Raw genomic sequence first — 26,849 nt, forward strand, 5'->3', positions numbered from 1 at the left:
AGCAGGGGTTGCAATTGCATGAGAAAGCCCCCATGCAATGGCATTGCTGCGGGTTAATAGAGTACTAATGAGCTTAAAGGTGAGCACCTGCACTAGGAATCCCAGGAGCAGCTCATGAAAAGCACAGCAGGATGCCAGGCAGGAGCTCAGGCACCAATCGGTGTCCTGAGAGCAGCCCTTTCCAGGGGGCTAGGAGGAAAAGTCAGCATCCCAAGGGCTTGGGCACATTCACACACTGCTGATCACACTCAGGTGTCGTCCTCAGGAGCGGGCAACGATGCTGGGCAGGTTGAAGGTGAGGAACACTTGCATTTTGCTTTTGGTTGCATTGAAACACAGGCAATGAAAAAAACAGCTTGCTTAGAATAAACATAGTAATTCTTTGCCATACAGAGTAACACTTTATACATAAATAATTTGAATGTCTCGCTCTTTCACGGAAAGTAACAGAGAAAACCTTCAAGGTTGATACATGGGAGCTGGCATCACAAATCACACAAATCACAAGTCCTGCATCCAAGCCTCCTGGCGTTGGATTCCAGAGCTGGCCTCCCCACCACCTCCCTCCTCTGCCCCTGAAGGAACTGAATCAAGACCCTCCCTGGAAGACCACCCCCAGCATCAACCTCTGGTTACAGATCCCAACCCTGCAACCTCAGCCCCGTGGCTGAAGCCTGGCCCCTTACATGTGCAGTGGTGTGAAATCCTCGTTGGCAGCTGTGGAAGGAGCCGCTGCGTTCTCCAGGGTACGTTGTTTGTAGGTTTTTTGGAGTCTACTGAACTAACTTGGCTTACTCCAGCCGGGTCCCTTGCAGTTATTTTTATTTCTTGGCTGCCAAGCTGGTTACTGAAGCAGCAAGGCTAGGTATTGCCGAGTCTGGCGACATTTGACTAAAACTGAGAGCGTTTATGCGGAACAGCAGTGTGGGAACAGCTAAACAAGCTAGCGGGGCTGTGGGGAAGGGAGCATTCTGCAATGAGGAATTGGAGCTTTGTTCAAGGAGACAGCAGCATTTGACTCAATCGGAGCTGGCAGGGAGATCACATCCCAAAGCAAAATAAATTGTGTCATTCTTTCCAGTAGATTAAATTCTCCCCAACGGTTTGTTCCTCACAGGATCGTTTTGTGCGATCTCATTGTCTTTACAGTCTTTTCCCTGAGGAAGCTGATCGTTTAATATAGACTACAGCATTAGCATCCGGTATTAAGTCAGTTGGGCTACTCTGAAACGAGGCGAGTGGGCGCCCTGGAAAGGAAATACAAACACAAGTTTAACAAAGGAGGTAGATTCACCTTGACCCACACTATTTACTCCAAAAGACACGGCAACATAACCCTTTCTCCACAGACAGTCATTCTGCCCTGCCATAGATGTGTTTTGCACTCCAAGGTGCTCATTGAGCTCAACAAGTGTGCACAAGAAATGCAACATCAAGCCCAAAAAGCTTTGAAGTCCTGTGTTGCTTTACGGAGCTGCACGAAGGACTAGCATGCTCCCCCAGCCCTCACAAATCCCAGCAGAAAAGTTAGGTGCTCAGCACTTTGGAGGCCTGACACTTTTGTCATCGTTGGGTAGGGAGGTTTGCTGTAAGAACACGAGGAAGAAAAAAAATCCCCAAGCTGCAGGCACAGTGCTGGATGGCAGGGACCAGGCACTGCAGACAGGGTCTCCCACCCTGTGCCATTTGTGTCACACCATCAGCAGGACCTGAAGCTCCTTCTGTGTCCCCAAGCACAGCTGCAAACGTCCACCCCGCTGGGCAGCCAGGCACGTTGGGCAGCACTCACACAGCCCATCGGGAGCCTGGTGCTGGCCCCAGATTTACCTCATACCAGGGCAGTGCTCTGGTGTCAGCCGCTAGCCCTGTGCCAATCGCACACGATGCCATGGAAGAGCAGCATTTTTTGGCATTGTTGCTTTTAAAATAAATGCCTTGTGAGCCAACAAGACATCATTCTTCTGCACCACCACTGGAAACACTCATTGAGTGTCGTACTTTATGAGTAACAATTTAGCCCACGATTGAAGTGTCAACTAAATGAGGCAATTTATAATAATTCTAAAAACATGGTCGCTATAAAAGGCTATAATCAGAGCTAATTACAGGGACATTTTGGAAATCCATTGGTTTGGGGATTTAGTTTTGATAAAGGGGATAACAACTTGTAAGCCATGATTCCTTTAATTATAACAATAGCAACCACCCACTTCTGCACAGCTTCTTTCATCTCACACAGCCCAGCAGCTCTTTGCAAACTACACGTACCGCAGGAGCTGTTCAGCCTAACACCAAAGTGAAGCCATCTCTGCGTGCAGTAAGTAACTGTCTAACAGCACATAGCTGTCCTGTGCAAAACCTGACGAGGGAAGAGTCTGAAGAAGGAGAATATAATCCCTCTTTTTTCATTTGCAGACACACAGCACAGTGAAGGTGTTACCTCTACACACAGCCAAGGGCGCTGGGGCACCACGTGGCAAGGTAACTTCAAGCCCCTGTCCCCAGACCTCTGTCCGAGCTCACCTGTCCATGTCCTCTGCTGGGTGAGGATGAAGCTTTGACACTGCGACTGGGAGTTACAAATTGCAGCGGCTTCCTCGGGGCTGTGAACAGACAGCAGGCAGCCCAGGTGGCTGTAGGAGGGCCAGCACTTGTAGTCTTCTGCTTCCACCGTCCGGAAGCCCTTTAGGGCGACGTACTCTGGGAACAGAAAGCTGGCATGTAGGGAAACTCCAGGTGCACTTTCAGAGACTAGTTACAAAGTGAATTTGGCATCCTGCACTTTGGTGGAACTCTTAAAGGAGAAGTGATGGAGACAGATTGAACCGACCTGCTGAGCTGCAAAGCTGAAAGGAGCCCAGTTCTGTGATCGGGCACAGGACAGCAGTTCCCCCAGAAATACAATAGAGGAGCCCCTACAGAGAGCAGGGTGAAGGGATGGAGTCAACAAACAGGGGCTGGGCAGAGGGGAGGCTGCTGTGCAGACCGGCCTTCCTAGCACAGCCCCAGGGAAGCCACCATCACAGTGACCTCTCCTGTACCTCAGCCCCTACAACAGCAGCGTGCTGCCAGCCACATGGGGAGATTTGGGAACCCCCAGGGGTGAAAGGGAGGCTAGATGTTGTTCCAGCAGGATACAAAAGACTCGACAAGCCTGAGCAGGCGATGCTATGGCTGTTGTGGACTAAGAGTCCTTCCCCACACCTCTAGGACAGTGGTCACTTTGGCACATGGCTACTGGGGCACTTGCTAAGCTAATGAGTAGGCACCACTGGAAAATTCTGGTGTTCGCTGTTAAAGCTGCTGGTCTTTCAGTGTAAATGACTGGGTATCTTTGTTTATATCTGCAAATTCCAGTTCTTCCATGCATTAAGAGACTTCCATTCTCAAGCTACCGTCACTTCTCCATCACTTCAAGTGAACACTCAGGAACATGTAAGCTGCAGTAACCACTGGACCTTTGAAGCCTCCCAGTTGGAATAATGATTGGCCCCATCTCTACCACCAAACGGGTCTTTTTCAGAGGAATGCACCTGATAAAAGTTAATTTACCTATCTACAAACCAGCTAGGATGGGTCTTCAGAAAAAAATAAACTTAGAGGGCACCAAGCTCCCCTGCCACACTGATCCCAGTGCTGCGACCTCCCCACTCTGTGCTCCCATAACCAACGGTGCTCATCGGATAGAAGCCACTGAGTGAAGTGGGAAGTTTGCTGGCAGCCTGGGAAACTGACCTACAGTCTGTACAAGAAGGTGATCCTGCAGAGGGACATGAGAGACTCAGCTTACTGCTCTGTTCTCGTTGCTGAAACTATCCCAAATATATTTGCTTACAGCACAGGCTGATGCACATTATGAAGGGTATTTAGAAGTAGCGCAAACACATGTTCATATGTATGCCAGATTGTCTGCACTGCATTTGCTTTGCAAAACAATGCAATCATGCATAGCTCCCAAGAAGAAATGACAAAAGACTGCTCAAATGAGGGGGGGGAAAAAAAGATGCTTTTGGTCCTTAATTCTACTCCCAGTGACTATACGGTGCCTGAAAGTATGAGAGAACAGAATTGGACTGGCTACCAAGTTCCTTGCTCCCTCAGTAATTATGTTAGGGAAAGCATTCAAATTCACGTACCTTTTAAAAGAAGAGGTCTTTTCTGTAGATAAAGCCCGGACTTGTACAGATGTAAAACCTTCTCAAAAGCTGTCACGGTTTCATTTATTCCATATCGTAAATCACCTGCATTTACAGGAAAAGATGACAGGGACAAGTAACTCCACGAAATGCCACTGGGAGTCTTCTCATAGAGAAGCCTTAGTTTATGAACGTTAGCTGGTACCTGTTGCATTGAGAATATCACTCAAAAAGGGCTGCAAAGCTGGTGGTGCAGAGTGTGGCAGAAGATAGGTGAAAAAATACCTGCAAAATCCCACAGACTGATTAGAAAACAGCAGCTTAACTTCCTTCATGATTAAGTTATCTATGTTGTCCTGTGACTTGATTATCCATAGGCAACCAGTAAGTCTGCTCTGGTTACTAAGTAATGTTTGAACACTTTGTTGGCATCTCTCAGACCATTCTTGTGAGTTGCTCTGAAGGCCCAGTCCTTACAGCACAGCGTGCAGCCAAGCACTGCACGAAGCCACTTGCCCAGGCTCAAATAAAGCCAAGATCTGAAGAGCCAGAGGCTGTTAGGATGTGCTGTGGCTCTCGGCCGCTGCCCGTTCCCTGAGTTAGTGCCATGCCACTGCTGCCTACAGTTTTGTAGAGAGACCCCGAGCGCAAGGTAAACGTTACCTAGCCTGTTCGCAACAGCAGTGGGTCAAAGCTGGTGTGCTGTGGCAGATAGCCTGCACTGTCACCACTCCCAGTGCACGTAGCCCCAGATGTCAAGGTTTTCTGGTTTGGCAAACAATAAATTCCCAGGTGCAACCTCTGGGGCAAGTTTCTAGGGGGCGCCAGGGAAAGGGAGCAGCAGCAGCAGCAAGATGCCTGCATCCTCCCCAAACAACACAACTATTTTCCTGCCTTATAAGGAAAATAAACTTGCTTCAAAGCGCTCCTTAACTACCCTTTGGCAGAGCTGAGGGGGAGGCGTGCAGTGAAGAAGCGCGAGACAGCAGAGGCCACGTGGCACTGACGGAGCTCAAACCCCCCGCTTTTCCCCCATCTAACTGCACATACCGATATGCATTGAAAAGATTCTTCTTCTCGTTTATTCCTTCGCACTTCCCGGCTGAAGAGCACTTGAGAGGGAAGCTTTTCGCAGGGAAGTCGAGTGTGCAGTCATTGTCCTCCTTGCACGACAGCTCCTCGGTGCTGGCATCATCCATGTCTGTCACTTTTAGGTTTCCATCCACCATAACAAACTGCCTTGGCTGGAAGTCCAAGAGGACTATTGAACCCAGGGGGGAATGTGCCAAGTAAAACAGCAGTTTCACAAGGCCCAGGCAAATCTGAGAAAGAGAAGATGAATATGCATGGGAAAAACAGATGAAAAACAGCTATTAAATTGGAAGTAGAACAAAGGAGAGGGCATTCAATGAAATTAAAGGCAACAAGGCATATAGTACTTAAAAGGTAATTATATGTATGCTACAAAATTTATTATCAACATTGCCATGGGATTTGACTGTGGTAAGTACTTTAGCAGCATTTTTTAAAAACGTGTATATGCAAAAAGAGCCATTTGCAGTTAGAGGAACTAGAGGAGAAAGCTGTGAGGAAAACAATAGCAGCCTTCATGTTTCAGGAGCTGTATTGATTTGTGAGCTGAAATCAGAAGGTTTTTTTCCCACTCTGGCATAGAATTAGTATGTTCCCCTCCCTTCCCCCATGCTGCTCCATACAGACTGAGGCTCCATGGTCATTAATACCAGATTCATGCGTTGCTGCATTGCTCAGCAGCATGAATTTGGGCACACAATCATGCTTCTGAAGAATTAGCCAAAGCATGCAATACATTTATTGCCAGCTTTTTGCCTTTATGTCAACTTTCTGGCAGCAGGGAAAGCTCATACAATACCTGATCCAGCATAAAGCTTGGCGAACAATTGTTGGACAAACCAGAGCTAGAAAAGCGCGTTCATACTGAACCAGCAGTTTGGTTAAGTAGCTGCAGCATTTTTCAGCATTTTTCGTTCCGTATCGGAGCCCTAGCATCAGATTAACTGTATCATCAGCTAGGTGTGCCAGGCAGCCCCACACCACCTCTCACTGCCTCAGATAGCAATCTCTGCAGGCACAAGGGTTTGTGTGCTTGGAACCATTCACAGAATCGCTGGTATCTGATGTGGCTCGTTAGAGGGGAAATCCCATCCTTTCAGACGCCCTAATTAGGAAACAGGACTAGACACTGCCAGTCTACATTTGGTTTTAGTGTCTTCATCACTCCATCACTCCAAAGGTTATTAAAGTCCTAATGTCACCTCACCAAACCTCACCACCGGCTAATCCAGTACCGAGGGTTTCTAGCTCCACAGGAGACTGGCGCATTTGAGGAAACGTGGTGCTGAGAAAGCTAAGAAGCAGCCAGTACAAAATGGTTTGTAAGCCAAAGTTGGAGCTGCAGAGGTCTAGAGAAACAACTCTGGGAGCTCTGATGCTACTTGAACTCGGTTAGTGAAGCAATCCTATGAAACTCAGCTTCACGTCCCGCAGCTCAGCAAGTGTGAATGCCACACTCCCCCTCTGGCTTGGACGGCTCCTTCTCAACATTGTGGACCACAAGCAAGCAGGGATTTTATATTTTGAGTCTTATTGCCTCTTTATTTTGCCCAAAGTATTTCTTATTGATGTTAAGGTACCCACACTTCTACCTGATGCTCTTTCCTCCCGGGAAGCTAACAAGTAGTAGTGAGAGAGTAGTCCCCGACAGAGACCTGGAGGCAAACTGTAACACAAGCCATCAGCAAAGCAAGCGCCGTGTCACAACTCATCTGTGCTGCCGGGGAGCTTAGGAGTCCCTGTGCAGCGCCTGGGGGACAAGGCAGGTCTCAGTGACGGGATGCGACCCTACCACCCGCAGCGACCCTATCACCCGCAGCGCGAGGAAAGCAATCTAGCGGTGTTGGTATCACAGCGATACCTGAGGGGCTAAGAGCATCTCACACACGCACAGGGTGGGACGGGCTGCTCAGCTCGCTGCTGTGACACAGCGTGCCAAAACCCACAGACACGTAGCACGGCTTCCCTGAGCGACGGGGGCTCTGCCGAGGGGTCTGGCTGGGAAAGCGGCTCCGTGGAGTGGCACGGCGTGGGGGGAAAGCCAGAAACACGGCGTAACAGCGGGTGGAAAGCTCTTTTAGCGCTGCTCTGGAGAGAGGGAATGGCAAAGCTCCGGGTGAGGTCCAAGCCAATCCACCGGAGCAAACGGAGCGCCAGCATGACAGCCGCTCAGCCGGGCTTCTCACACGCACCCAGCCGCCCCCTTACCTTGAACCTCTCCTCCCAGGGGGTCTGCAGCAGCTGGATCATCTCCAGGGGGGCTCCCAGCTCCAGCACGGCCGTGACTCCGGCCCCGGGATCGCCGCCGCTGTCGAGGCAGTGACCGCGCAGCTGGGGGAGAGGGAGACGGAGGTGAGGGGCGAGGAGAGAAGAGGCGAGGGCGGCGAGAAGGGAGGGTCTCCCCGCCGTACCTGCACGATGCCGGGGTGCCTGAGGCGCTGCAGCAGCGCCACCTCCTTCAGCAGCTTGTAGGCGGCCAGGCGGCGGCAGCCGGCGGGCTCCCCGTAGCGCTGCTCGCACTGCCGCACCTCCCGCCCGGCGCCGTGCACCGACTTGAGGGCCACGGCTCCGCCGCCGCCGGGCAGCGCCGCCCGCTGCACCACCTTGGTGAAGCCCGAGCCCAGCACCCCGCCGCCCGTCGCCCCCCTCAGGTCCCCGCAGCCCAGCCCGGCGCCCTCCGCTTGGCCGCCCTCCGCCGCCGCCAGGCGCCGCAGGTCCCGCTGGCGCTGCCGCAGCTCCTCCAGCAAGCCCGGAGGCAGCCGCGGGGAGCCCGCACGCCCCTCGCCGCCGTGCCCGGCCCTGAGGGCCAGCAGGGCCAGGAGGGACAGCAGGGACAGCAGGGCCAGCAGGGCGCCCCGCCGCGTCCCGCCCGCCGCCGCCATGAGGAGCGGGGCCGGGCGCCCGCCGCCCGCCGCCTCGCTGAGGCGAGCGCTGCTGAGGGGCGGGACGGGGACGGGGATGGGGAGGGAAGGGAAGGGCTGGGGCGGAGGCGGCCGCAGGCACCTGCCGAGGGGAACGGCCCTGGGGTGGGGAGAGGGGAAAGGGAAGAGTGGAGAGGGGGTGGTTGTGGGGTGAAAGGGGTCGGGGTGGGGCGGGGAGCGGCACCGCTGCGGGCTGAGGGGAGCCCCCGCGGGCTGCTGGTGACCGCTGCCGCTCCTCAGCGCCCTGAGGGGTGGGCTGTGAGGGAGAGGGGCAGTGGTGGCACACGGCCAGCTCAGCGCTGCGATTTGTGACACACGTATAAAGAAGAAGAAGCGCTGCCGAGGTGCTGAGCTTGTGGGGAAGAAGAGGAATGGGACGGGACGGGACGGGACGGGACGGGATGTGGTGCCTGTCCCTTACTGGAGCAAGGAGAACACAGCAATGGAGTGGAGACCGTGCTCCGAATTCAGCAGGAATTTGACACATTAAAGAGCCTGGGGAGGGCAGGCAGAGCCCTCCTCATACACACCACTTGCTCAGGCTACAAAACTCAGTAAAATAATGCCCCAAATCTCCATCCTGTGCCCGTCCCCACATGGATGGGTCACAGCCCGATCCCAGAACAGGCCTTCCAGTAGCTGAATTTCCTTTGTTGCTCTTTAACCTTAATAGCTCTTTAATTAGTGTCCTTATTTTCAAATCAAGCGTACATCTGTGTTGTATTAATGAATATTCATTGTCACTGGAGAGCTCTTAAATGCATTTTTACCTGTGTTTCCAAGGGAATAGATGCCAGCTGAATGCGGTATTATTTAATTTCAGCATGTCCTCAGCACCGTAATAGTATCAGGACCTATTAGAGAAGGCTCACGGATACGTAAAAGTAATAATGATTGATTATTTACTTGCTTTATAGTAGCACTTAAGGGCTCCTGCCAAGGCTCTGTTGTTCGAGGCTTCTTACAGAGAGCAGCACAAAAGGCAGCGTCCCCCGACAGAGCTGGCGCCTGCAACGCCTGTGCCAGGGAGCATCCATAGCAGGCTGTACACACATGATGACCACATTTTGCACATGATGACCATATTTTGAAGGATAAGAGATCTGGATAGACTCAGTGCTTCTGTGCCAGTCAGCCTCAGTGCCAGGGGAAGGTGCTGTGCCCTTTTCTGTTACATAGATGTCACCTTAGGGTTGTGGCAAGGGAAGGGGACAGAGTGCCAGCCATCTGGCCCTAGGGTGTCCTGCTGCCCAGCGCTGTCTCACCCAGGAGCCCCGGGGACCTGTGCCTGGTGAAGCAGGAGGACCAAAGGATGGTTTGCTCTGAGGGTGCAAAGCTGTCAGAGGAACTCAGAGCAGAGCTCACGTGTCTTTGGCCCTGAGAGGGAACAAGAAAGTCCCAAACGTAGCAAACAAGCTCCCACCAGGGAGGGTTCTAGAGCTGCTTACCGCAGCGGATGACAACTAGCTGTGACTTGTCAGAAAAACATTTCATATAGAGGGCTTATGTGAGAAGGCTTATGCATTATAGGAAGCTTCCTGAGCCTCTTAGTTTTGACCTCTTTATGTCATTTTATCTTCAGCTTTCTGAGTTCACAATAACTGCAGCTGAGGGGCTGTGAATCTATGGCACAAAACAGGTCGCAGGCAGTAAAACGGAGCCCAGGGCCCCCATTCGGCCTCAGTGTCACCTGGTGGCCTCCAAACACTACCACAAGACAGACAGCTAATGCTTAATTACAAGTAATGTCATCAGGTGCCCTGCAGTGCAGCCCAGAGCAGCATGGGCAGCAAGACGGAGAAGCGTTCAAATGACCCTACTGAGATGCTGGCAGGATCGCGGGGACTCACAGAGACTGAACGTGCTGTACACAGCGAGCACAGCACTCCGAAGCTGCTGTGGTAAAGGAGGCAACCAGGAGCTGGCTGTGGCTGGCTAAATGAGCCTGAAGGGCAACAAAATATCCCGATTCGTACTCCGCATACCTGTCTCCAGCAATAAAGGGCAACATCATATGCTTTCTTATCTGCATTCGTTCCCCCAGAGGCTACAGATAGATCAGGCCATCCGTTGCCCAGAAAACACGAGGCTCTGGCGTAATTGCAAGGACTGGCATTGAATCCCGAGCTGAGCTCCTGCGGGTTTCCTGCAGGGGCTGGGATGATGTTCCTGACGTGCAGGATCGTGGTTATTTTCCCCGCTTCCCTCCTGGCACTGACACGAGCTGTGCTCCTCCCTGGAAATGTGTGTGGGTCTGTACGTGAGGTGTAGGAGCAGAACTGCGAGCCTGCTGTGCTCCAGACCCCGTGCCACGCCAGCTCTGAAGGCATTGCCTTCCCCTGGAAGACAAAGGCTCCTTTGGGTGCCTCCCCTATCCAGTTCCCTCCCATCCCAAGAGACTCTAGGCAGCAGCTTTTTCCCTGTTTCTCCTCTTATTTTACCACAGTGGTTTAAAAGGGATAAGATCAAGCTCTTGGGTTAGGATAAAAAGCTGGGGAGAAATCCTAAGGGAAAGTCCTCGCACACATAAAAGTCCCGGGCGTCGATCCAGAAGAGGTAGGCAAAGAGTTTACAGGTTTGGGAGGGGATCAAAGAAACCTGCAGCAGCCATCCTTTATAATAGGAGGAAGGTTCAGGCACCTGTAAGAAACCCTTGGGAATTAGCATTGCTGTCGGTACCCTCATTTTGGGGGCAGCTTTTTACCTTGACTGCTGGCTGAGCTCCTGCCTGGCTCCACGGAGCCCCTGTCTGCCTGCAGGTGTGCATCTGGGGGAGCCTGCAAGCGAGGGGAGCTGCTGGAGGGCAGGGTCCTGCCTGCAGGGCTCAGCCTCACTTGCTGTCCTTCTTTCCTGTTGTACTTCTGAAGCTTGGCAGAACCTGTGCGAGCACCCGGCTTGCATACCAGGCCCCCGGGGGCAGCTTTCCTGAACATGCCCTCACTGTGTTTTTGGAGGACGAGGGATCACCTCCTGGCTGAGGGTGCTGGATGAAGCAGAGAGCACTGCAGCACCTCTGCACAATGTCCCTGGGGCTTAGACATCACCTACTGCCTCCAGTGCCCTGCGGGAGCCCAGGACAGGTTATCTCCCAAGAGAAGGAGCCGTCAAGGCAGAGAAGCACTGCTCCAGTTCGGCACATCGACAATGAGAGCTTGCCATCTGCTGGAAGGCGACCAGCACTGACAGGCAACACTGGCAAGAGCTCCTGGGTGGAGGAACACGTGCTGCTCCCCTTCACAGCCACCCCGACTCCCGGCACTGCGATACTTCCCTCCCTCTGACACCCCCTCCAAACGCAGCGTGCCACCCGCACGTCCAGCCCGACACGGGGCAGCCGGCTCCCTGCCGCGTCCGCTCCCGGCAGCACACTTCCAGCTGGAGAGTCCTCGGGTTTCCCAATCAGGTTTTATTCACGTGCAGGAGTACAGGAGCGGATCTCCAGCAAAAGGGATCGCAGAGCTGGTCTAGCAGTGCAAGCGGTGTCACCTCCGGGTATCAGTAGTATTAGTACGCTGCATAACATCGCTTAGCAAAGGCAGCATCAGCCCTACTGGCCTGTTATCCCACTGCTGCTCTGCATCAGATGGTGCACGAGTGGACCCAAGGAGATCTCTGGGAGGTTATCCTCCTGGTGTGGAAACCACCACGGCAACTTGTCAGTGCACACACCGCGTTCTCTGTAACACTGCCAGTGCCAAATGTCCTGAATTCCCTGCATTTCATGGCAGATCTTATGCCCAAACTCCTATTAGGTATCCATGTATTTCTGGAAGGTGGGATTTTCACATTATCATTTTTCCCCTAGCTGAGCCAAGCTGAGAGGCAGCACAGAGCGAACAGTTTTGGAGCAGCTGCAGGAAAGGCTGCAGGAGATTCTCCTGCCTCTGGCTCAAGTTGCACAAGCATTTCTTCGAGGAAAGGTCAAGTTTAAGCAGCGTTTGACTTTAGGCCCTCACTTCCAACTCTGCTGTACATTCTAGGCTGTCTGGTCCAAGCATTCATGTAGCTTCACAGTGAGCCAGATGGGGAAAACAATCCGGGTTTAAATGAACCCAACGAGACCTCCCCAAAAGAGCAGCACTGCCTGGATTGTGAACCTACACTCTGACCAGTGTTGGAAGGAGAAGAGACTGAGGAAAAATGAGGCAGAAGAAACAGGGACAATTAGTGGCCACAATTTCTGATTTTTGTTTCAGATCACTTCTCAATCATTTTTCTCATTTACAGCAGGGATAGAAAAACTGTTTTACCAAGAGAATAGCTCCAAAGTTCTCCTCCTAAATTCAATCCAAATCTTGTGCTCTACGATGGTTTTGATTTCATTGTATAAACACAACATTCCCCTAACAAGGGATTACTTAGACCATGTCGTGTTGTAAGCAAAATTAGTGGAAACTATCCACTGGGATTTGACTCCAGCTTTGTGTGGAGCTCTCAGGGATACTCCAGTGAAAAGATGTCCTTTTAAAATTCTGGACAGAACCAAATAGTCCCCCAGGAACATAGCAGGCTTTGCAATTCCAGGTACGCTTCCAGATTGAAGATGTTCAAATATATCCAGAGTGAATCTCCTAAGGTTTTCTTTCGTACACGATGAGAAAGTTAGGAAAATTTCCAATCTGGTAATCCTCTAAAGGGGCCTGTAAAATCTAACCTTTGATTACTGTTAAAATCTACAAAATCTGACAAAACTCAACCACTTCCATTTCATGCTCCCCTTCCTGAGGGTCACGCCTGGAAGCCTTTTGGAAGGCTCCTTGGCTTTAATTTACACATTACTCCATCTAGTGGTCGAAGGGTTCCAGAATCCAAGAGTTTAAAACTCTGCCCTGGTACCAGCTGGAATTCAAACCTCTGCAGCAACTTTGCCATCACCACTTTTGCCTCCATCTGTTAAGAAGAAAAGCAAACTCGTTATCAGTGACAGCAAATACAGCTTTGCCCACAGCTGCTTAAATCCAGTGTGCTATGTCATACTGCTTTGTCAATACAGAGATTTAAAACTTAAAAACTTCCTGGATTTGATGACACTTGACAGGAACAAAGATCTTCCTTGTGTTTATGTTTTTAGCACTGTTTTGGCAATTGGAGTGTCAGCCCAGCCACTTTAACCTGCCGATTTTGACCACCAATGCTAAGATGAACTCAGAGCATGTTTCTGATTGCAAGGTAGAGACATGCCCTGCCTCTGCCTTGCGCAGGGTCAGTACAGGCCCCGTCTCTGCATACTATGAACTGGTACAGGGATTGATAACAAAACCTCACTGCAGAACTCCTTACCTGTGCAAACACCTGCCCGATACAGGAGCGGGGTCCCAGCGAGAATGGAAAATAGGAGTAATATGGCCTGCAGAGAAAAATATTCAAAACTGTCATTCTGATGGCTTTGTCAGAAAGAAAGAAGCAAATACCTTACCACCACAGCAAATAAATAGCCACAATGTCACCCCACCTAGCTAACTTGTCCAGGCAATCTCCAAATTAACTTTTTTTTTTTTTCATTTAGAGCAGCAGTATAGCTCTGGCAAAAAATCCCTAATCATCTCCACTTTGTGTTGACTAAGCTCACAGAGATACTTTTATGCATGCAAACCGTATTTGTTAGCTGAATTTCAAGCAGACTCTAAATGTTCCAGCCCATCACGGGGCATAACGATCCATATAACTGTTGGTCCTGTGGGCAGGTCTGAACCACACCAGTGAGAGGACATCTGGTTCAGGAAACCAGACTAACTCCCGTCTGAAGTAAAGCCCCTGAACAACAAAGCAGTTTGATGTAGGGACCTCAGCACTATCACCCCCGCAGCAGAACTTCTTCTGCCCCTGGGCCCCTCATCCTGCCTCTCATGTGGAGACCGTTGAAGCTTCCTGGGGTAAAGGCTGTCACACATTAAATGCTGGTATTGCCTTAGGGCAAATACTCAGTCTGGTTTTGGCCAAGACTTCGACCTCAATGTAAATATTAAATAGCATTAGCATTGGTCTTTTTTGTAAGGCATAGCGTGGTCTAAAGAACTTCTGAACAAAAGCTGCACGCTGTTGTTTTCCATTTGTATTTGAATACAGCTTCAGTGTGCAGAGAATCACGGAATCATAGAGTATCTTGCGTTGGAAGGGACCCACAAGAATCATCAAGTCCAATTCCTGGCTCCACAACTCACACGAGTGTTACTCATACTTGGAATGGGAAAACAGTTTTATTCTGCTTTCTTCCCCTTGAAATCTCTCCCTGTAATGGTTCCTTGTTACATGTGTAGTAAGCTGGAAGTAAAATAACTTACTTTGGTGCATCTTTGCTAAATCGATCTGGATTGAAAGTGAGTGGATCCTCAAAGTACCTTTCCATCCGCCCCATGATATAGGTGCTGAACTGCCAAGAAAGAGTTTATTTGTGTTAGTCAGCAGAAGCTTACTGAAAATGCCTCTTTGCCATCATAGATGCAAAAACATCCACAGAACGTGCACTCCTCAGGCAAAACTGACCCAGGTTCCCAATTCATACCTCTATTTTGGCCACAATTTCAGTGAGGCCAGGAGGAATAGTCAGGGAGTACTTTGGCCTCTGATACACACACATGTTGCATGTGGATCCACTGCAGCAGGAAAAAGCTGCTGAAGGGGGATGTTGCTGCAAGACTCACAATTACTGTTGTGTTTGCAGGAATCCTGACGCCTTCGATGACATTTTCCTTCTCTGTCCAGCGTACCGTCCCTGGGACGGGCGGGTATAGCCGCAGCGATTCCTTCAGAACCTGCATCAGCAAAAAGCACAAAAGGTCAGTTAGTTAATACAGTGTAGGAAGCAGAAATAAAATTAATTATTTCCCCATGGCCTTTCACTCCTGCTAAATGGGAGCTTTTGACCTGTGGAACAGATGCTGGTTATCTCCCTTGGACTCCTGCGGGAAAAATAAATGACAAAGTCAGCTCCTTTGCTTCAGACCTGTTCTTTCTTATGACTGGTATAAAAAGTATAGAAGAAAAAAGCGGTGAAAAACACATGATATACCATGCATTGAACAGATCTAACACCTAAAGTTGGGTTAACAAATAAATGAAAAATTCCTGGGAAGGAATTCAGAGGGAGTATCTGAGAGTGAAGTTCATGCACCCCGTGAGCCGTGCTCAGAGCTTGTTGCCACCAGCATGGGTGGCTGCTGCCACCTCCTTCCCACCCTCAGCACTGTGCTCCTGCCTTTGTGCTGCTGATGGTGCACGGGGAACTGCGCCAGGTCACAGCACCAAAATGACAAAAAAACAACCTGGCAAAGAAAAACGAATAAGGACCAGTGAGAAAAAAAAGTGGAACGAGACCATTTCTTTGGTGGCACTGAGCTGTAAGAATGGCTTATTTCATGAAAGTGAAGCCTAATTAACAGTGCACATTAGCATTGCATTGCAAATGCAATTAACGGTGTGTATGCACGAGTGAATTAATGAAAAAGAAGAGTCGACAAAAGGATTCAGAATTGCTTGAATGACAAGAGAGGAGTCCCATGGTCTCTGATCCTCCAGGGACAGGCTGGCTCTCTGACCAAGGGCAACTGTGATTTTGCTTGTACAGATCCAAGCTTGTTCTGTTAAATAAACTGTCTGCTTTGAGAAGCTCTTATGTGATCTGTCTTAACACTGAAAGGCTCAGATACCTAGTCCTAATTGGAGTGGTGTAATTGTGATGATGTTTGGAGAAGTCTGGAGAAACCTGCTGGTTTCTGTAAGCACACAAGGATGTCTTTTCCTCACAAGAAATGGACTTTTGCAATTTATCCATCATCAAAGTGCCGTGATTTGGGGGATGGGACATGGCAAACGGTAAAACACCAGCACCCAGCTCAACAGGGCAATTTAAGAGATGAGTGATGGTGGAAGACTACTAAAATAACAGGAAAATTTAAGCAGGGAGAGTAGTTGCCAGGACTGTGATTCAGCCCCTCTGGAGGGTTACTGATGTTCCCTCATCTTGTTAAAAAAGTTATGCAGTGTGAATGCTGGCAAGTAGCCAAGCCCTGGCTTTACAGCTCATTACTAACTTTCCACAGATAAGACCTCTTTTAGGACCAAAGTCTCTTCTTTTCTTTTTTTTTTCTTTTTTTTTTTTTTAGTGACTAAAGAGGGTTTAAAGAACGAAAAACTAAAAAGAATGAAATTGTGAAATTGCAAAAACTAGCCATTATTTTTGGTTGTCTTCAAATCCTGCTTCGTTTATTGCACTATGGTGAGATCATAGTTGGAGATGCTTTAATAATAATCAAACAAAAATAGAGCTGGGAGTTTGGGAACTGCGTGGGACTCATGCAAAGATTGGGCTCCAGGTTGCAAACCCTTCTTAAAATATGACTACAATTTCAGCTTAAACAGGTAGGGATTAAGCAACTCCACTCTAGCTTCCTGGCTGGTAATAATGAAAGCAAGCAGTGAAGGAATCATGTGGGATTTCAGAACGAAACCCTAGGAGCACCCTTCCCAGCAAGGCTGGGCTGCTGCAGATGGCTCTCTACCTGCTCGCTTACTCTCTGAGGACAAATACCGTCAGCATCTTGGTGTTGCTCCTAAACTCTTAAAAGCATGAGGCTCCTCTTGGCAGTCATATGACATGGCAGGAGCGCTACCAAACAGCTCTGACTGGTATCTTACCTCACTCCCACAGTACCTGTGATAAGTACTTCAGTTTGCCAAGATCCTCATAGCTGATGTCTCTCTTGGCACCAAGGACTTCATCCACTTCGGCCTGAACTCTACAGTTAAATTAAGAAATGTTAGTTGCAGACACCCATTTTTTGCTAGGCAAGCTGACAAAGTACATTTTTTACTTTCCAGACATTGAGTTGGACTTTGACTTCCATCCTCAGGCAAAATGCCTACTGATTCCCAGCCAGCCTGCCTGAACTTGTGCCTCGTTATCAGGGAGCAGTAATGCACACACAGCACAATCGGACCAGGCAGCATTCAGAACCAGCTTCATATAAAGGCTTTGAAAAAAAAATCACATAGATGGAATTGAAATAATTCATCCCTTTCCTTTTAAATGTTAGGTATGTTAGACTACCAAATTGTTTCTTTTGGAAAGGAGGCTAGAATTTATTAGGAATTGATCCTAGCTTTTTGATAATCCTGATAATTAACTTCACCTTGAAATTAACAGTGAGCTGACTTTGCAGATGAGAGCGCCTGTACCTTTCCATTATTTCAGGATGCTGAGCCAGTGCCATTACTGTAAACGACAGCTGATTGGCAGTGGTTTCATGACCTGACAACAGAAAGAATCAGTTTAAAGCTTAGTATGAAATAAGATGATACTGTTAAGGTCTACTTGTGTTATTGTCAATAAAAGTCATGCCCCAAACAGTAAATTTCAGGTCTGCTAGAAATTAACTGAAACACTAACAGGGAGGTAATTTCTATATAAATGCCTTTCAAGAACTACAAGAACAAGACATAGCTGGTAAAGATACAAGCTGTCTTGATCAATTCATGGCTGCAGTTGTTATATACGGCACTGACTGGTTATGAATTCCCTGTCAGTGAGGGTCAGCACTAACACTCAGCAGAGGCCTGGGAGATTCTTTGAAATTTCTTTGAAATATTCTTTGAAATGTTTGCTTTATGTGGATTTTTTAATGAGGATTTTTTTATGCATATGCATATGTTCTGTTTTAAAGCACTACAGAAAACAGACTTCTTTAAAGTTGTATTTGTTGAAAAAATGTCTTTTTTGCAAAAGAACAGTATTTGACCCAACCCCATGAGGCCACCTAAATCCTACTGACTTGCCAGATTAAACTTTCTGTGTCCTTTACCCCATGTATCTCTTTGGCCTCTGCTTCTCCTGATGGCTTTGGCAGTGCCCTCTCTGACCTGGCACTGATTAATGCCCTTAGGGCAAGAATGGCATTCACTTGTGTGGGTGAGGTGATGTGATGTGAAGACCCCTGCTTGTACCCCAGCAGGCAAGGCCACTCCCTGCACCACCACCCTGGCTTTAATTCCTATGCTGATATAACAGAACAAGGATAAAACTTAATTTGTCCATGAGAAAATGAAGAGTTCTTTCCAGACTTTGCTCAGCTGGTCTTACATCAGTATAATGATGCTGTCTTCCAGCAGTGACTCCTGGTCACAGCAGCATCGTAAGGCGTGAGCAAAGCTCTCATAGGCAGCCCAAGACTGAGCACAGCTTCCCACATTACATATACAAATAATAAAGTAGCTACTAACCCGCAACAAAGAAAGTGACAAAGTTATCCAGCATGTTTTCATCATCTCTAGTTTCCTCCAGAGCTGTCAAGACAGAAAAATGAATGAGATTAGAAAATGACCCTGTACCCCAGCTGGAAGAGTCAGGGCACTCTGCTCTGCTTCGAGCATATTTTCTGAGGTGAAACAGGGAGGGAATGCTGAGAGGACTACTCGTTGGGGTCCTAAACCAGTACTTGATCCAACATCAAGAAACACGGAATTTTCAAAACAAGTCCTAGTACGATTCCTCAGTGTGAAAAAACACATTTCTGAAGTCATTAAAGGAGGACTGAGTCCCAGTGTTCAGATCTCAGGAAAAGCACGCCACAGACAAATTAACTTAAAGAGCAATGAGTTTCCTACCGTCTCCTTTCAATATCTGTGTAAGAATATCTAACGTGTCTTCCTTCCCACTCTGGATGGCTTCTCTCCTCTGGTCAATGCACTCCTTTCCCACGCGCCGCAGCAGCCTCAGGCTCTCCCGGGCCTCCTTTATCATTTTCTGTTTTCCTGGCATATACTGAATACAGGATGTAGTTAGTCATTTTATTCCTTTTGCTGGTAAAAACACCACCAGTGTTATTTTTCAAGTGAGCACCTCATTTCTATTTTAACAAATATGTGTGCTGTCCATGGAACCAAGTGAATGTCCCCAAAGTGAAGTGTTTGGGCTAAAATGAGAAGTATTTCAATCTGTGCATGCTGATGTCCTGCCTTGTCAGAGCTAACATGTTAAGCACCATGAGCACAATTCCTCACCTCCCCAAGGAAAGAAACTGTAGCACGTGGCACAGAATCCAACCTTTGGACCAAAACGGGAAACCAGGAGCTCTACAAGTCTGAACCACAGCTTTCTCAAGAAGCAGTGGAATTTAACTTAACCATTTCAGATTTCATCCATAATCTCTTAGTACATGAATATCAGTCCAAAATACTTTTTTGGGGGTAAGAAAGTTCAAATTTCTTCCACCTTGAGTAAAGGCAGAAATACTTCTTGGACAAACAGCAAGGACATCCCGATTTTTGCAGCAATGGGTGTGAAAGTATAAAAGGACATGAGAAGAGGAAACATGCAGGGGGGAGGAGAAGGCAGAAAGACAGAAACAAAGCATTAAATAATAATGTCAATTTTGTAAGTGTTTTAAAGTGCTAATTAATTTTATCTCAGTGCATGTTGGAGGAAAAGAACTACTCATGATGTTTTCCCTGTCACATATGGACCACACACAGCCCCAGCCCCATACAGAGGCAGAGGCTCCAGCTGGACATGTGAGAGGACTGACCGAGGAGCACACTGACCTTCACAAAGGGGATGCGCATCTCAGTCATTCCCTTCATAATCATGGTCACAGCATGTGGGAACGGTGTCCGGTCATCACTCAGCGCGTTCAACTCCAAGCCAAAGGCTATCTGAGGAGAGGGAGAGAAAAAGGGAGCCACTTCCTAATCCTTCCTGGCTCAGCAGGGCTGGGATGAAACAGCAGGATTGCCTCACGCTGACTGTCTTTGACCAGGAAAATGCCTCAGGCTAGGTTCTGCCCTGCAGGAGCCTGGGAGGGAAGGGTGATAGCTACATTAGGCTTCCTCCTTATTTGGGGGAATTAATATTACTCTCAATTCATGTTTCTCATAAAGAAAGGAAGAGCCAGTATCAGGCAGACTTCATGCTGATGTATAATAATTAACACAACACGCACCCATGAACAAATAGCAGTGTGCCCCTTTTGTCTGGACGGGTGGGACTCATGAGGCTGTAAGGGTTTTTGCAAAGGGCCCCCTGTGCAGCATGCTGCTGGCCACGCTTAGATGACATAAACCCTGCCCTAACTGCTCCTTCCTATGTCTCAGTCTGAATGGAAGTGTCTCAACTGCTGCCTCAATTCTTCAGGCATTTCTGGGTAGAGGTCAGTTTCCCTGGCTCCAGCTCCTGATCCCGCTACTTCCATTCCTTCCTGCTAATTGCGAAGGAAGCAAGAAAGCAGACAGCTGGTACCTTTGCAATGACATCCAAAGTCACCCGGCTCATCATCGTCAGCATGCTAAACTCTTTCTTTCCATCTGCCTTTTCCTCTAGCTTCTCCATCAGCTCCTCTGCTTTTTCATTAAAAGTTTCCATCAGGCCAATCAGGTAGCTGAACAATTAATAAAAATGAGTGATCGGGCTCTGGGGAGGACATCTTTGCTCAGGCAAAATTATCTTATTGTTTTCCATAGAAAATTATCAAGAACTTATTTTAATTTTTATTGTTTTAATTGTATTTATTATATTATTATATTTAATTATATTATGGTTTTAATTTACATTGTTTTAACCTTAGATTTATAACAAATATGCCTTAGTACTTTAAAAAAACAAACATAAAATGAGATAAATTCCTCTTGTAGAAGCTCAGCTCTACCCTACCACGTAAATAACAGGTGCCATGGCAAAGGGCTTTGGCCTGGGCATGTCGAGGCAGATGGACAAATCTTCAGACCCTAAATGCAATGTGTCTACTTCGTACAGGCACTCACAAGCAAACCAGACCAAGCCCCAACTTATTAATCAAGCTCTGTCTCCCACAGGGCGTCACTCAGACAGGTGAATGATTAGGCTTGCCCACTTCAAATATCTGAGGTCTGTTCTCAAATGGGATGAAGCAGCCATCAGCACATTCCTGGGACCTTCCTGCCATCACTGAGTTTGTATGGGTGTCACTCCCACAGGAAAAATCCGGTCCGGTTGTACTTGTCAAGGGATCAATGTGTTACACTCAATGTAAAATACAATTCTGACAATAAATTGGTTTTCTCTTTCTAAATATAAATTAAACAAACAAACAAACAAACAAACAACAACAATAAAAAAACGGACCAACAAGAGTGAGAATCATGAAAATACAGTAGAAACAACAGACAGATGTTTGCCTTACGTTCGGCTGAAAGCTGGATCCATCACCTTCCGCTGCTTGTGCCAATGCTCGTAGTTGCGGTCGGTTACCAAGCCATTCCCCAGAAATCTGGCATTTAGGAAAACAAGGACAGAAACAGTTTTCAGCAGGGGAGGCAGCCCAAGCCTGTCAAGTCACAAAGGAAACTTCCACATCTACTTTCTTGTATTTTTCCCATGTGCAGCGTACATTGTTGCTGTGAGAACACAATCTTTTCATTGTTGTGGACAGCAACGGAATTGCAGCTATGTTTTGCCTGGAATGAGTGGACTGCTGAGTCCAACAGGGGATGCTGGCTCATTACACAGGTTCCCCAAAACAACTGCTGTGCAAATAATTAACATAATAACTGCATTATTCTGTGTTCAGAAGCATCAAGATAACAGTGAAAACTCTCATTTTCTATCATTCTGCTTAGGAGCCGGAAACTCCAGTGCATTTAGTGCTCTAAAATCCAAGTTTGGTGATGGTCTTCAGCAACCTATTCTGAGACTAACTGAACATCCACAGGGGAAAAAACATAAGATCAAGGTAAAAAATCCAACATAACCTCCTGCCCGATCAGGAAGACATTCGACTTGACACATGCACATTCAGCATCATTTAGTAGATACCTGTTGCTTAAATATGTCTGGAATTAGTCATTAATCTCAGTGCTAAGACAAATGGTCTGACTCAAAACGAGTCTCACGCCTGTGCCTTTATTAATCTTTCACTTATTTTCAGATCACAGCGGCTTCACATGGATTTTCCCTACCTTACGCCGAACATGTTGAAGATACGACCATAGACCAGGGGATCCTTAGGGTACTGCGGTGACATCAAGAACTCCTAAAATCAAACCTCAGGTCAGTGAACGCTGAGTGCTCTCTGTTTCCCAGACAAAACATAAAAAGCCACTCACACATTCACTCTTTTCCTCCTGTAGCAACAGACTACATGAATTATTTGGTGTGCTCCGATTCCCCAGTTTCCACACTGATAACTTGTTTTGCATGCCTGTAGCACTTTTTGCCCAGTGACCTGGAATCTCACTCTATGATTATTACAAGGGTTTAGAGGAAGAAATCCAGCCCTGATGTGCCTTGTTCTTTAGAGATATTAGGCTCTTGCAGATGGTCTGCTTTTCAGAAAGGGTGGATGCTTGCTCTATCTGCAGTTTAAAGGAAAGTAACAAAGTAAATCAACTGATTAAGTAAGAAAATAAATCTGGAGAGCTGAGGGTGCAGGCCCCCTTGCCCTTGCAACCCAGCTAGAGTCCCGCTCCCTGAAGGCACAGGCTGCTGCACCATGCTGCCCTAACCACCAGACACCACCTCTCTTTTTTGGAGGGATGGGCTGATCCCCACTGTCAATTCAGTTTTATTCTGCAGTACCTTCACTCCTTCAGGACTCAGAATCATTACTGAGACTCTGTGAAAAGCATTAAACCGTATAACAGGTCCATACTTCTCTGACCTACAGAAAGAAAAGGAAAAAAAAGAGATTTATGGTACAGAACACCAACACCTAACAGTTCAAACCTAACAACTTCAAGGGGCCAAAGGAGCATGGACTTGGAATTACTGCAGACTTGAGTGAATAACGCTGCTAAGAGAAAGATCAATGCTTTCTTTTCTGTCTGGTAACTCTACCGACCTTCTGAAGGATGCTAAATATGTAACTCAATGCCTCTGTGCCTTGTTTTCCCAACTTGTATAACAAAAGCTACCCAAGCCTAGCTTAGTGGTGTGTCTCAACTTACCACTGCAAGAAAAGGTCGTGTATAAGCTCCTGTTTCTCCATCATTCTCCAAATGATTGGCAGATGTCCAAGTAAAAAGCTGCATAAAATGAAGTAAAGAGTGTCAGGAGGATGCCAAAACAGGGGTTTGCATGGATTGCAATGCTCGGGACTGGTATTTCAGGAGGGATGGCTGTGGAAGGATGTGGGGTGAGCTCCAAGACCCTGTTGTTTTGCTGTGGTCTAATGATGCAAAGAACAATTTGGAATGACGCTAGCACTGGGTAGATGTTCTGTTTTTAAATGAAACAAACACGCTCCAGATTCTTTGCCGAGGGAAACAAGCAGGGCAAACCCAACTCCATTTCTGTGGCTGTGTTTATAGCCCTGCATGTCCGTGTGCCATTTATTCAGTACATGTCCTTATCCTTGTTGCTCATCGGACACAGTATGTGTTGCTTGTGGTTTTCCTCCTGGTAAGGAAAGGTAAAAATAACACAGTGATGCCAGTGCCCAGCCACCACCTAGATAAGCTGCGGACCTTGGTCACTTGGTGCCCCTGCACAGCCAGGGGGATCGGTGCAGAGAGGCAGGACAAAGTGCTGCCTGGCTGCACACCCACGGCGGCTTTTTTTCTGAGCGAGACTATGAAATGTTGAAGGAAAACTTAGAAGGATTCACTGATTCATATGGAAATCGCAGAAATGAATAAAAAGGGTTAACTCTTCACATACAATAGCTGTATTCAAAAGTCAGAGATCAATTTCTTCCTTCAGATGTGAGCAGGGAATTCCCACAGGCTTTGTGCACATCTGAAGGAAGATTTGGCCAAGCTCCTCTCCAAATCAAGCAAGCTATGCTAGAGATCTGTTTTCCATTTGAGACACAGAGAGCCATGCTATCATCCTCTTCAGTATAAACAAGCTATAGGGGAAAAACAGGCTCTTATTTTATTTCTGTTGGAACTGGTAGGTGCTTAAAATAACAAGCACTCAACAAAGTTACACAACATCTACAGAAACTTTTAATCCTTCCTTTGCTTGACTCCTCCGCTGTAACTGGACTCCAAAAAGACAAAAAGCTCCGAAGAAGACAAAGTCCTTTGTTAGCCAAAGCTCCGGGAACCACTCTATCTGCAGCATATTGAAGCAAGGTCCCACTCACGGCTCCCCTTGTGTGGCTGGGGAGTTGTGACAAACTGGATGTTTTGTCCTCTGTCCCATCACTACCCAATTCAGTTAGGTGCTACAACAGGCCTAGAGCATTCATCCGCTAATGAGAAGTCACAACTCCTCTCACTTACTGCATGCCATGAAAAAAATAAGCAAGGGCTTGGTTTGGGATATATAATTAAGTGACATTACCATCTGAAAACATGCATTTACAAAGAAATCCTTTTTTCCATTTCTTACTATTAGATCTCTAATATGAAGCAAACCTTTGAAGAGACAATCTTATGTCTTCAAAGGGGAGCCATTCACACGGCAGGAACGACACAAAGCCACTATGACTCACGTTTCCAGCCTGTTGTGCACAAGCCTCATTTAGAGATGTGCTGTGTTGGTCCGGCTAAAACAAATCAGCCCAGGAAATCAAGGGTGTTAACATAATCTTGTCATCACGCAGCCATAAAGGCTGAGACGAAGTCTGAGGTTTTGATAAGATCCTCCTGCACTTCATCCTAAAACAACGCTTTCTTAAGCTTTTATTAAAGGTAAAGGAAAGAGACAAGAATGAAGGGAATGGGATGAATCCCATTTTAGCACCGTGAGATCATGGAGTCATTTGGGTTGGCAAGGACCTCTGGAGGCCACTGGCCAAGTCTCCGGCTGGAGGCCAAAGCTGCATGACTTTGCTCAGGGACTCATCCAGCCACTCGGGCCAGTGTTTGAGCACAGGACGGTGAGGTTGTTTTGCCTCACACCTAATTGCAATTGCTGTATGGCAGCTGGTGTACATTGCCCCTTGCGTTGTGCTGTGCACCTCCAAGGAGACTCTGGCCCCATTTTCTCATAACCACCTGTGTATTAGGGAGGTTACATCCGCACCCTGTGTCACCATTTTTATAAATTACTTACCAGAGCTGGAGGTATTTGATCTTTCCTACCTTGGATATTTAGGAATAGAAGTGTTTGTGCCACAAGTACTGAAATGGGGGTTTTGGACAGTTGCTGACCATTTATACTTTTGAAAAGCTATCAGGTACCATGGGCTCACAGGACAGACAAGCTTGCACATAGAGAATCAGTACTAGAAACCTTCCTGCAGAGGACCCGAGGCTGATCACCACGATCACGCCTCAAATCCTGGAGAAGGGACAGAACAGCCACAGGGTTACTTACCTGCCGTTAGGTTAGGGCGTGACTTCACACCTCAAAATGCACCCAAGGACAAGCAGGTTCAGGTCCCACAGGATCCCCCACAGCCCTAATCACCACATCTGACCCTGATGCCACAAGTAGGCTGAAACCTGCGGGTACGTCCCTGTGGGACTGCTCGTGTCCCAGAGCACTGGTGGGGTGTCAGGGCACCTGCACCCAGAGGTGCGGTTAAAGGGACTCCTGGGTGCCATGAAGCCGCTGAGGGGAACCCAGAAGGGCGATGCCGGCTCTGAACCCCCTCCGCCTCGCTCCGGCTGCACGGACACCGGGACAACACCGGGACAACAACACCGGGACAACAACATCGGGACAACAACACAGGGGCGCCCGCCCGGCTCCTGAGCCCTTACCTCTCGCGGGGGGCGCCGGGGATGTGGTCATACTTGGCGTGGACGTGCCTCACGTAGCAGCAGTAGAGCCCGACCGCCAGCAGCAGCAGCAGCAACAGCAGCAGCAGGGCCGCGGCCGCCAGCCCGCCCAGCGCCGCCATGCCCGCGGCGCCGCCTCCCAGCGCCGGGTGCCCGGCTGAGGGCGGGCGGGGCGAGCCGCGGGGACGCGGGCTGAGGGCAGCGGCCCGGCCCGGGGGGTGGCCCCGGGTTGTGTGTGGTGAAATGGTGTAATTATTGCGACTGTGTAACCGTGACAGTGCTAACGCCTCCTCCCAGCTCGGCACGGGTGTTGGGGAAGGGACGAAGTGCCAAAGGAGGTTACAGCAAGGGTCTGGGAACCCGTCGGTGCTCTGGGGGTGATGAACAGGAGCAAGCCACACACGCTGTGCCCACTTCCAGCTCCCCTCCCAGCCCTGCTGACTGCCCTCGGGGTCCCCCTCACTGCTGTCCCCATGGGGACAGGAGCAGGACACCCCACTGCCTGCCGGGCACACCTCACCCACAGCCTGTCACTGACAGGTGTCCCCATTCCCGTGCTCCTTCCTCACATACACCTTACTCAGCCTGCCGGAGACAGGATGCTAAACTAGCTGGATTTTTATCATGTCTTCTTCTATTTTGCCTCCTGTGGGTCTCTGGCACGTTTCTCAGTAGGAGTTCTCAACCCTGCTTTTTCCAGTGTGTTGCCTTTCCCGGGGTGTCCCACAGCATCTCCCACACCTCTCCGTGGTAGGAGGGAGAGGCTGTAATTCATAGCACACCTCACTTTGGTCCATCTGATGCAGAAATCATCTGAAAGGCACCCCCAAGGGTCAGCTCAGTTAGTTTTTCAAAAGGAATGACTGTGCTAAAAGGCCACAATCTGCAGGTTTTCCTTGGTCTTCCTGCGTCATTTCTCCTTGTGTGTGAGACTAGCCGATCAGAGATAGCAGGGAAGTGCTGTCAAAGCAACAACAGCATATGCTGGTGTGAGAGTTTTTATCTTTATTTCATTTTTGTTTCACAACGTAAATAGTTTTGAATGGCCTGATAGTGATAGAAG

General features: G+C 48.4%; 2 protein-coding genes across 3 annotated transcripts; both read right to left on the reverse strand.

Moving 5' to 3' along the window:
• Positions 1-365: 365 nt before the first annotated feature.
• Positions 366-10,160, reverse strand: LOC116489476 (extracellular tyrosine-protein kinase PKDCC-like). Its single transcript, XM_032187883.1, has 8 exons — positions 10,000-10,160; positions 7,640-8,027; positions 7,437-7,559; positions 5,187-5,458; positions 4,342-4,421; positions 4,137-4,241; positions 2,524-2,700; positions 366-1,247 (listed from the first exon to the last, which is right to left on the reverse strand). The coding sequence occupies exons 1-8, from the start codon at positions 10,158-10,160 to the stop codon at positions 1,144-1,146; spliced, it is 1,410 nt and encodes a 469-aa protein (XP_032043774.1). The 3' UTR covers positions 366-1,143.
• A 1,375-nt stretch (positions 10,161-11,535) lies between these two features.
• On the reverse strand, positions 11,536-25,908 carry LOC116489988 (cholesterol 24-hydroxylase). Of its 2 annotated transcripts, XM_032188801.1 has the most exons (15): positions 25,769-25,908; positions 23,060-23,137; positions 22,692-22,773; positions 22,073-22,146; positions 21,298-21,384; positions 20,379-20,517; positions 19,685-19,795; positions 18,749-18,905; positions 18,365-18,427; positions 17,324-17,396; positions 16,800-16,884; positions 14,791-14,901; positions 14,431-14,519; positions 13,430-13,496; positions 11,536-13,039 (listed from the first exon to the last, which is right to left on the reverse strand). In XM_032188801.1, exons 1-15 carry the CDS (start codon positions 25,906-25,908, stop codon positions 12,878-12,880), a joined length of 1,518 nt encoding a protein of 505 aa, XP_032044692.1. In that variant the 3' UTR covers positions 11,536-12,877. The 2 variants fall into 2 exon arrangements, with proteins under 2 accessions (XP_032044692.1, XP_032044693.1); XM_032188802.1 differs by lacking the exons at positions 23,060-23,137; positions 25,769-25,908 and adding an exon at positions 22,220-22,468 and having other exon boundaries at positions 22,692-22,752.
• Between the last annotated feature and the right edge of the window lie 941 nt (positions 25,909-26,849).

This window comes from Aythya fuligula, chromosome 5 (assembly GCF_009819795.1).
Source record: "Aythya fuligula isolate bAytFul2 chromosome 5, bAytFul2.pri, whole genome shotgun sequence".
Taxonomy (NCBI): Eukaryota; Metazoa; Chordata; class Aves; order Anseriformes; family Anatidae; genus Aythya; species Aythya fuligula.

Excerpts from the sequence above, each read along its gene's own strand:
- LOC116489476 (XM_032187883.1), bottom strand. The coding sequence starts at position 10,160 with ATGTTGCCCTTTATTGCTGGAGACAGGTATGCGGAGTACGAATCGGGA. Across the intron at positions 8,028-9,999 it reads GTACAGCACGTTCAGTCTCT|GGCCGGGCACGGCGGCGAGG; the intron begins GTGAGTCCCCGC and ends GCTGGCCCTCAG. Across the intron at positions 4,242-4,341 it reads TGATATTCTCAATGCAACAG|GTGATTTACGATATGGAATA; the intron begins GTACCAGCTAAC and ends CTGTAAATGCAG.
- LOC116489988 (XM_032188801.1), bottom strand. The coding sequence starts at position 25,908 with ATGGCGGCGCTGGGCGGGCTGGCGGCCGCGGCCCTGCTGCTGCTGTTG. Across the intron at positions 23,138-25,768 it reads CCCGGCGCCCCCCGCGAGAG|CTTTTTACTTGGACATCTGC; the intron begins GTAAGGGCTCAG and ends CATTTTATGCAG. Across the intron at positions 22,147-22,691 it reads TGAGTCCTGAAGGAGTGAAG|GAGTTCTTGATGTCACCGCA; the intron begins GTACTGCAGAAT and ends GTTTGATTTTAG.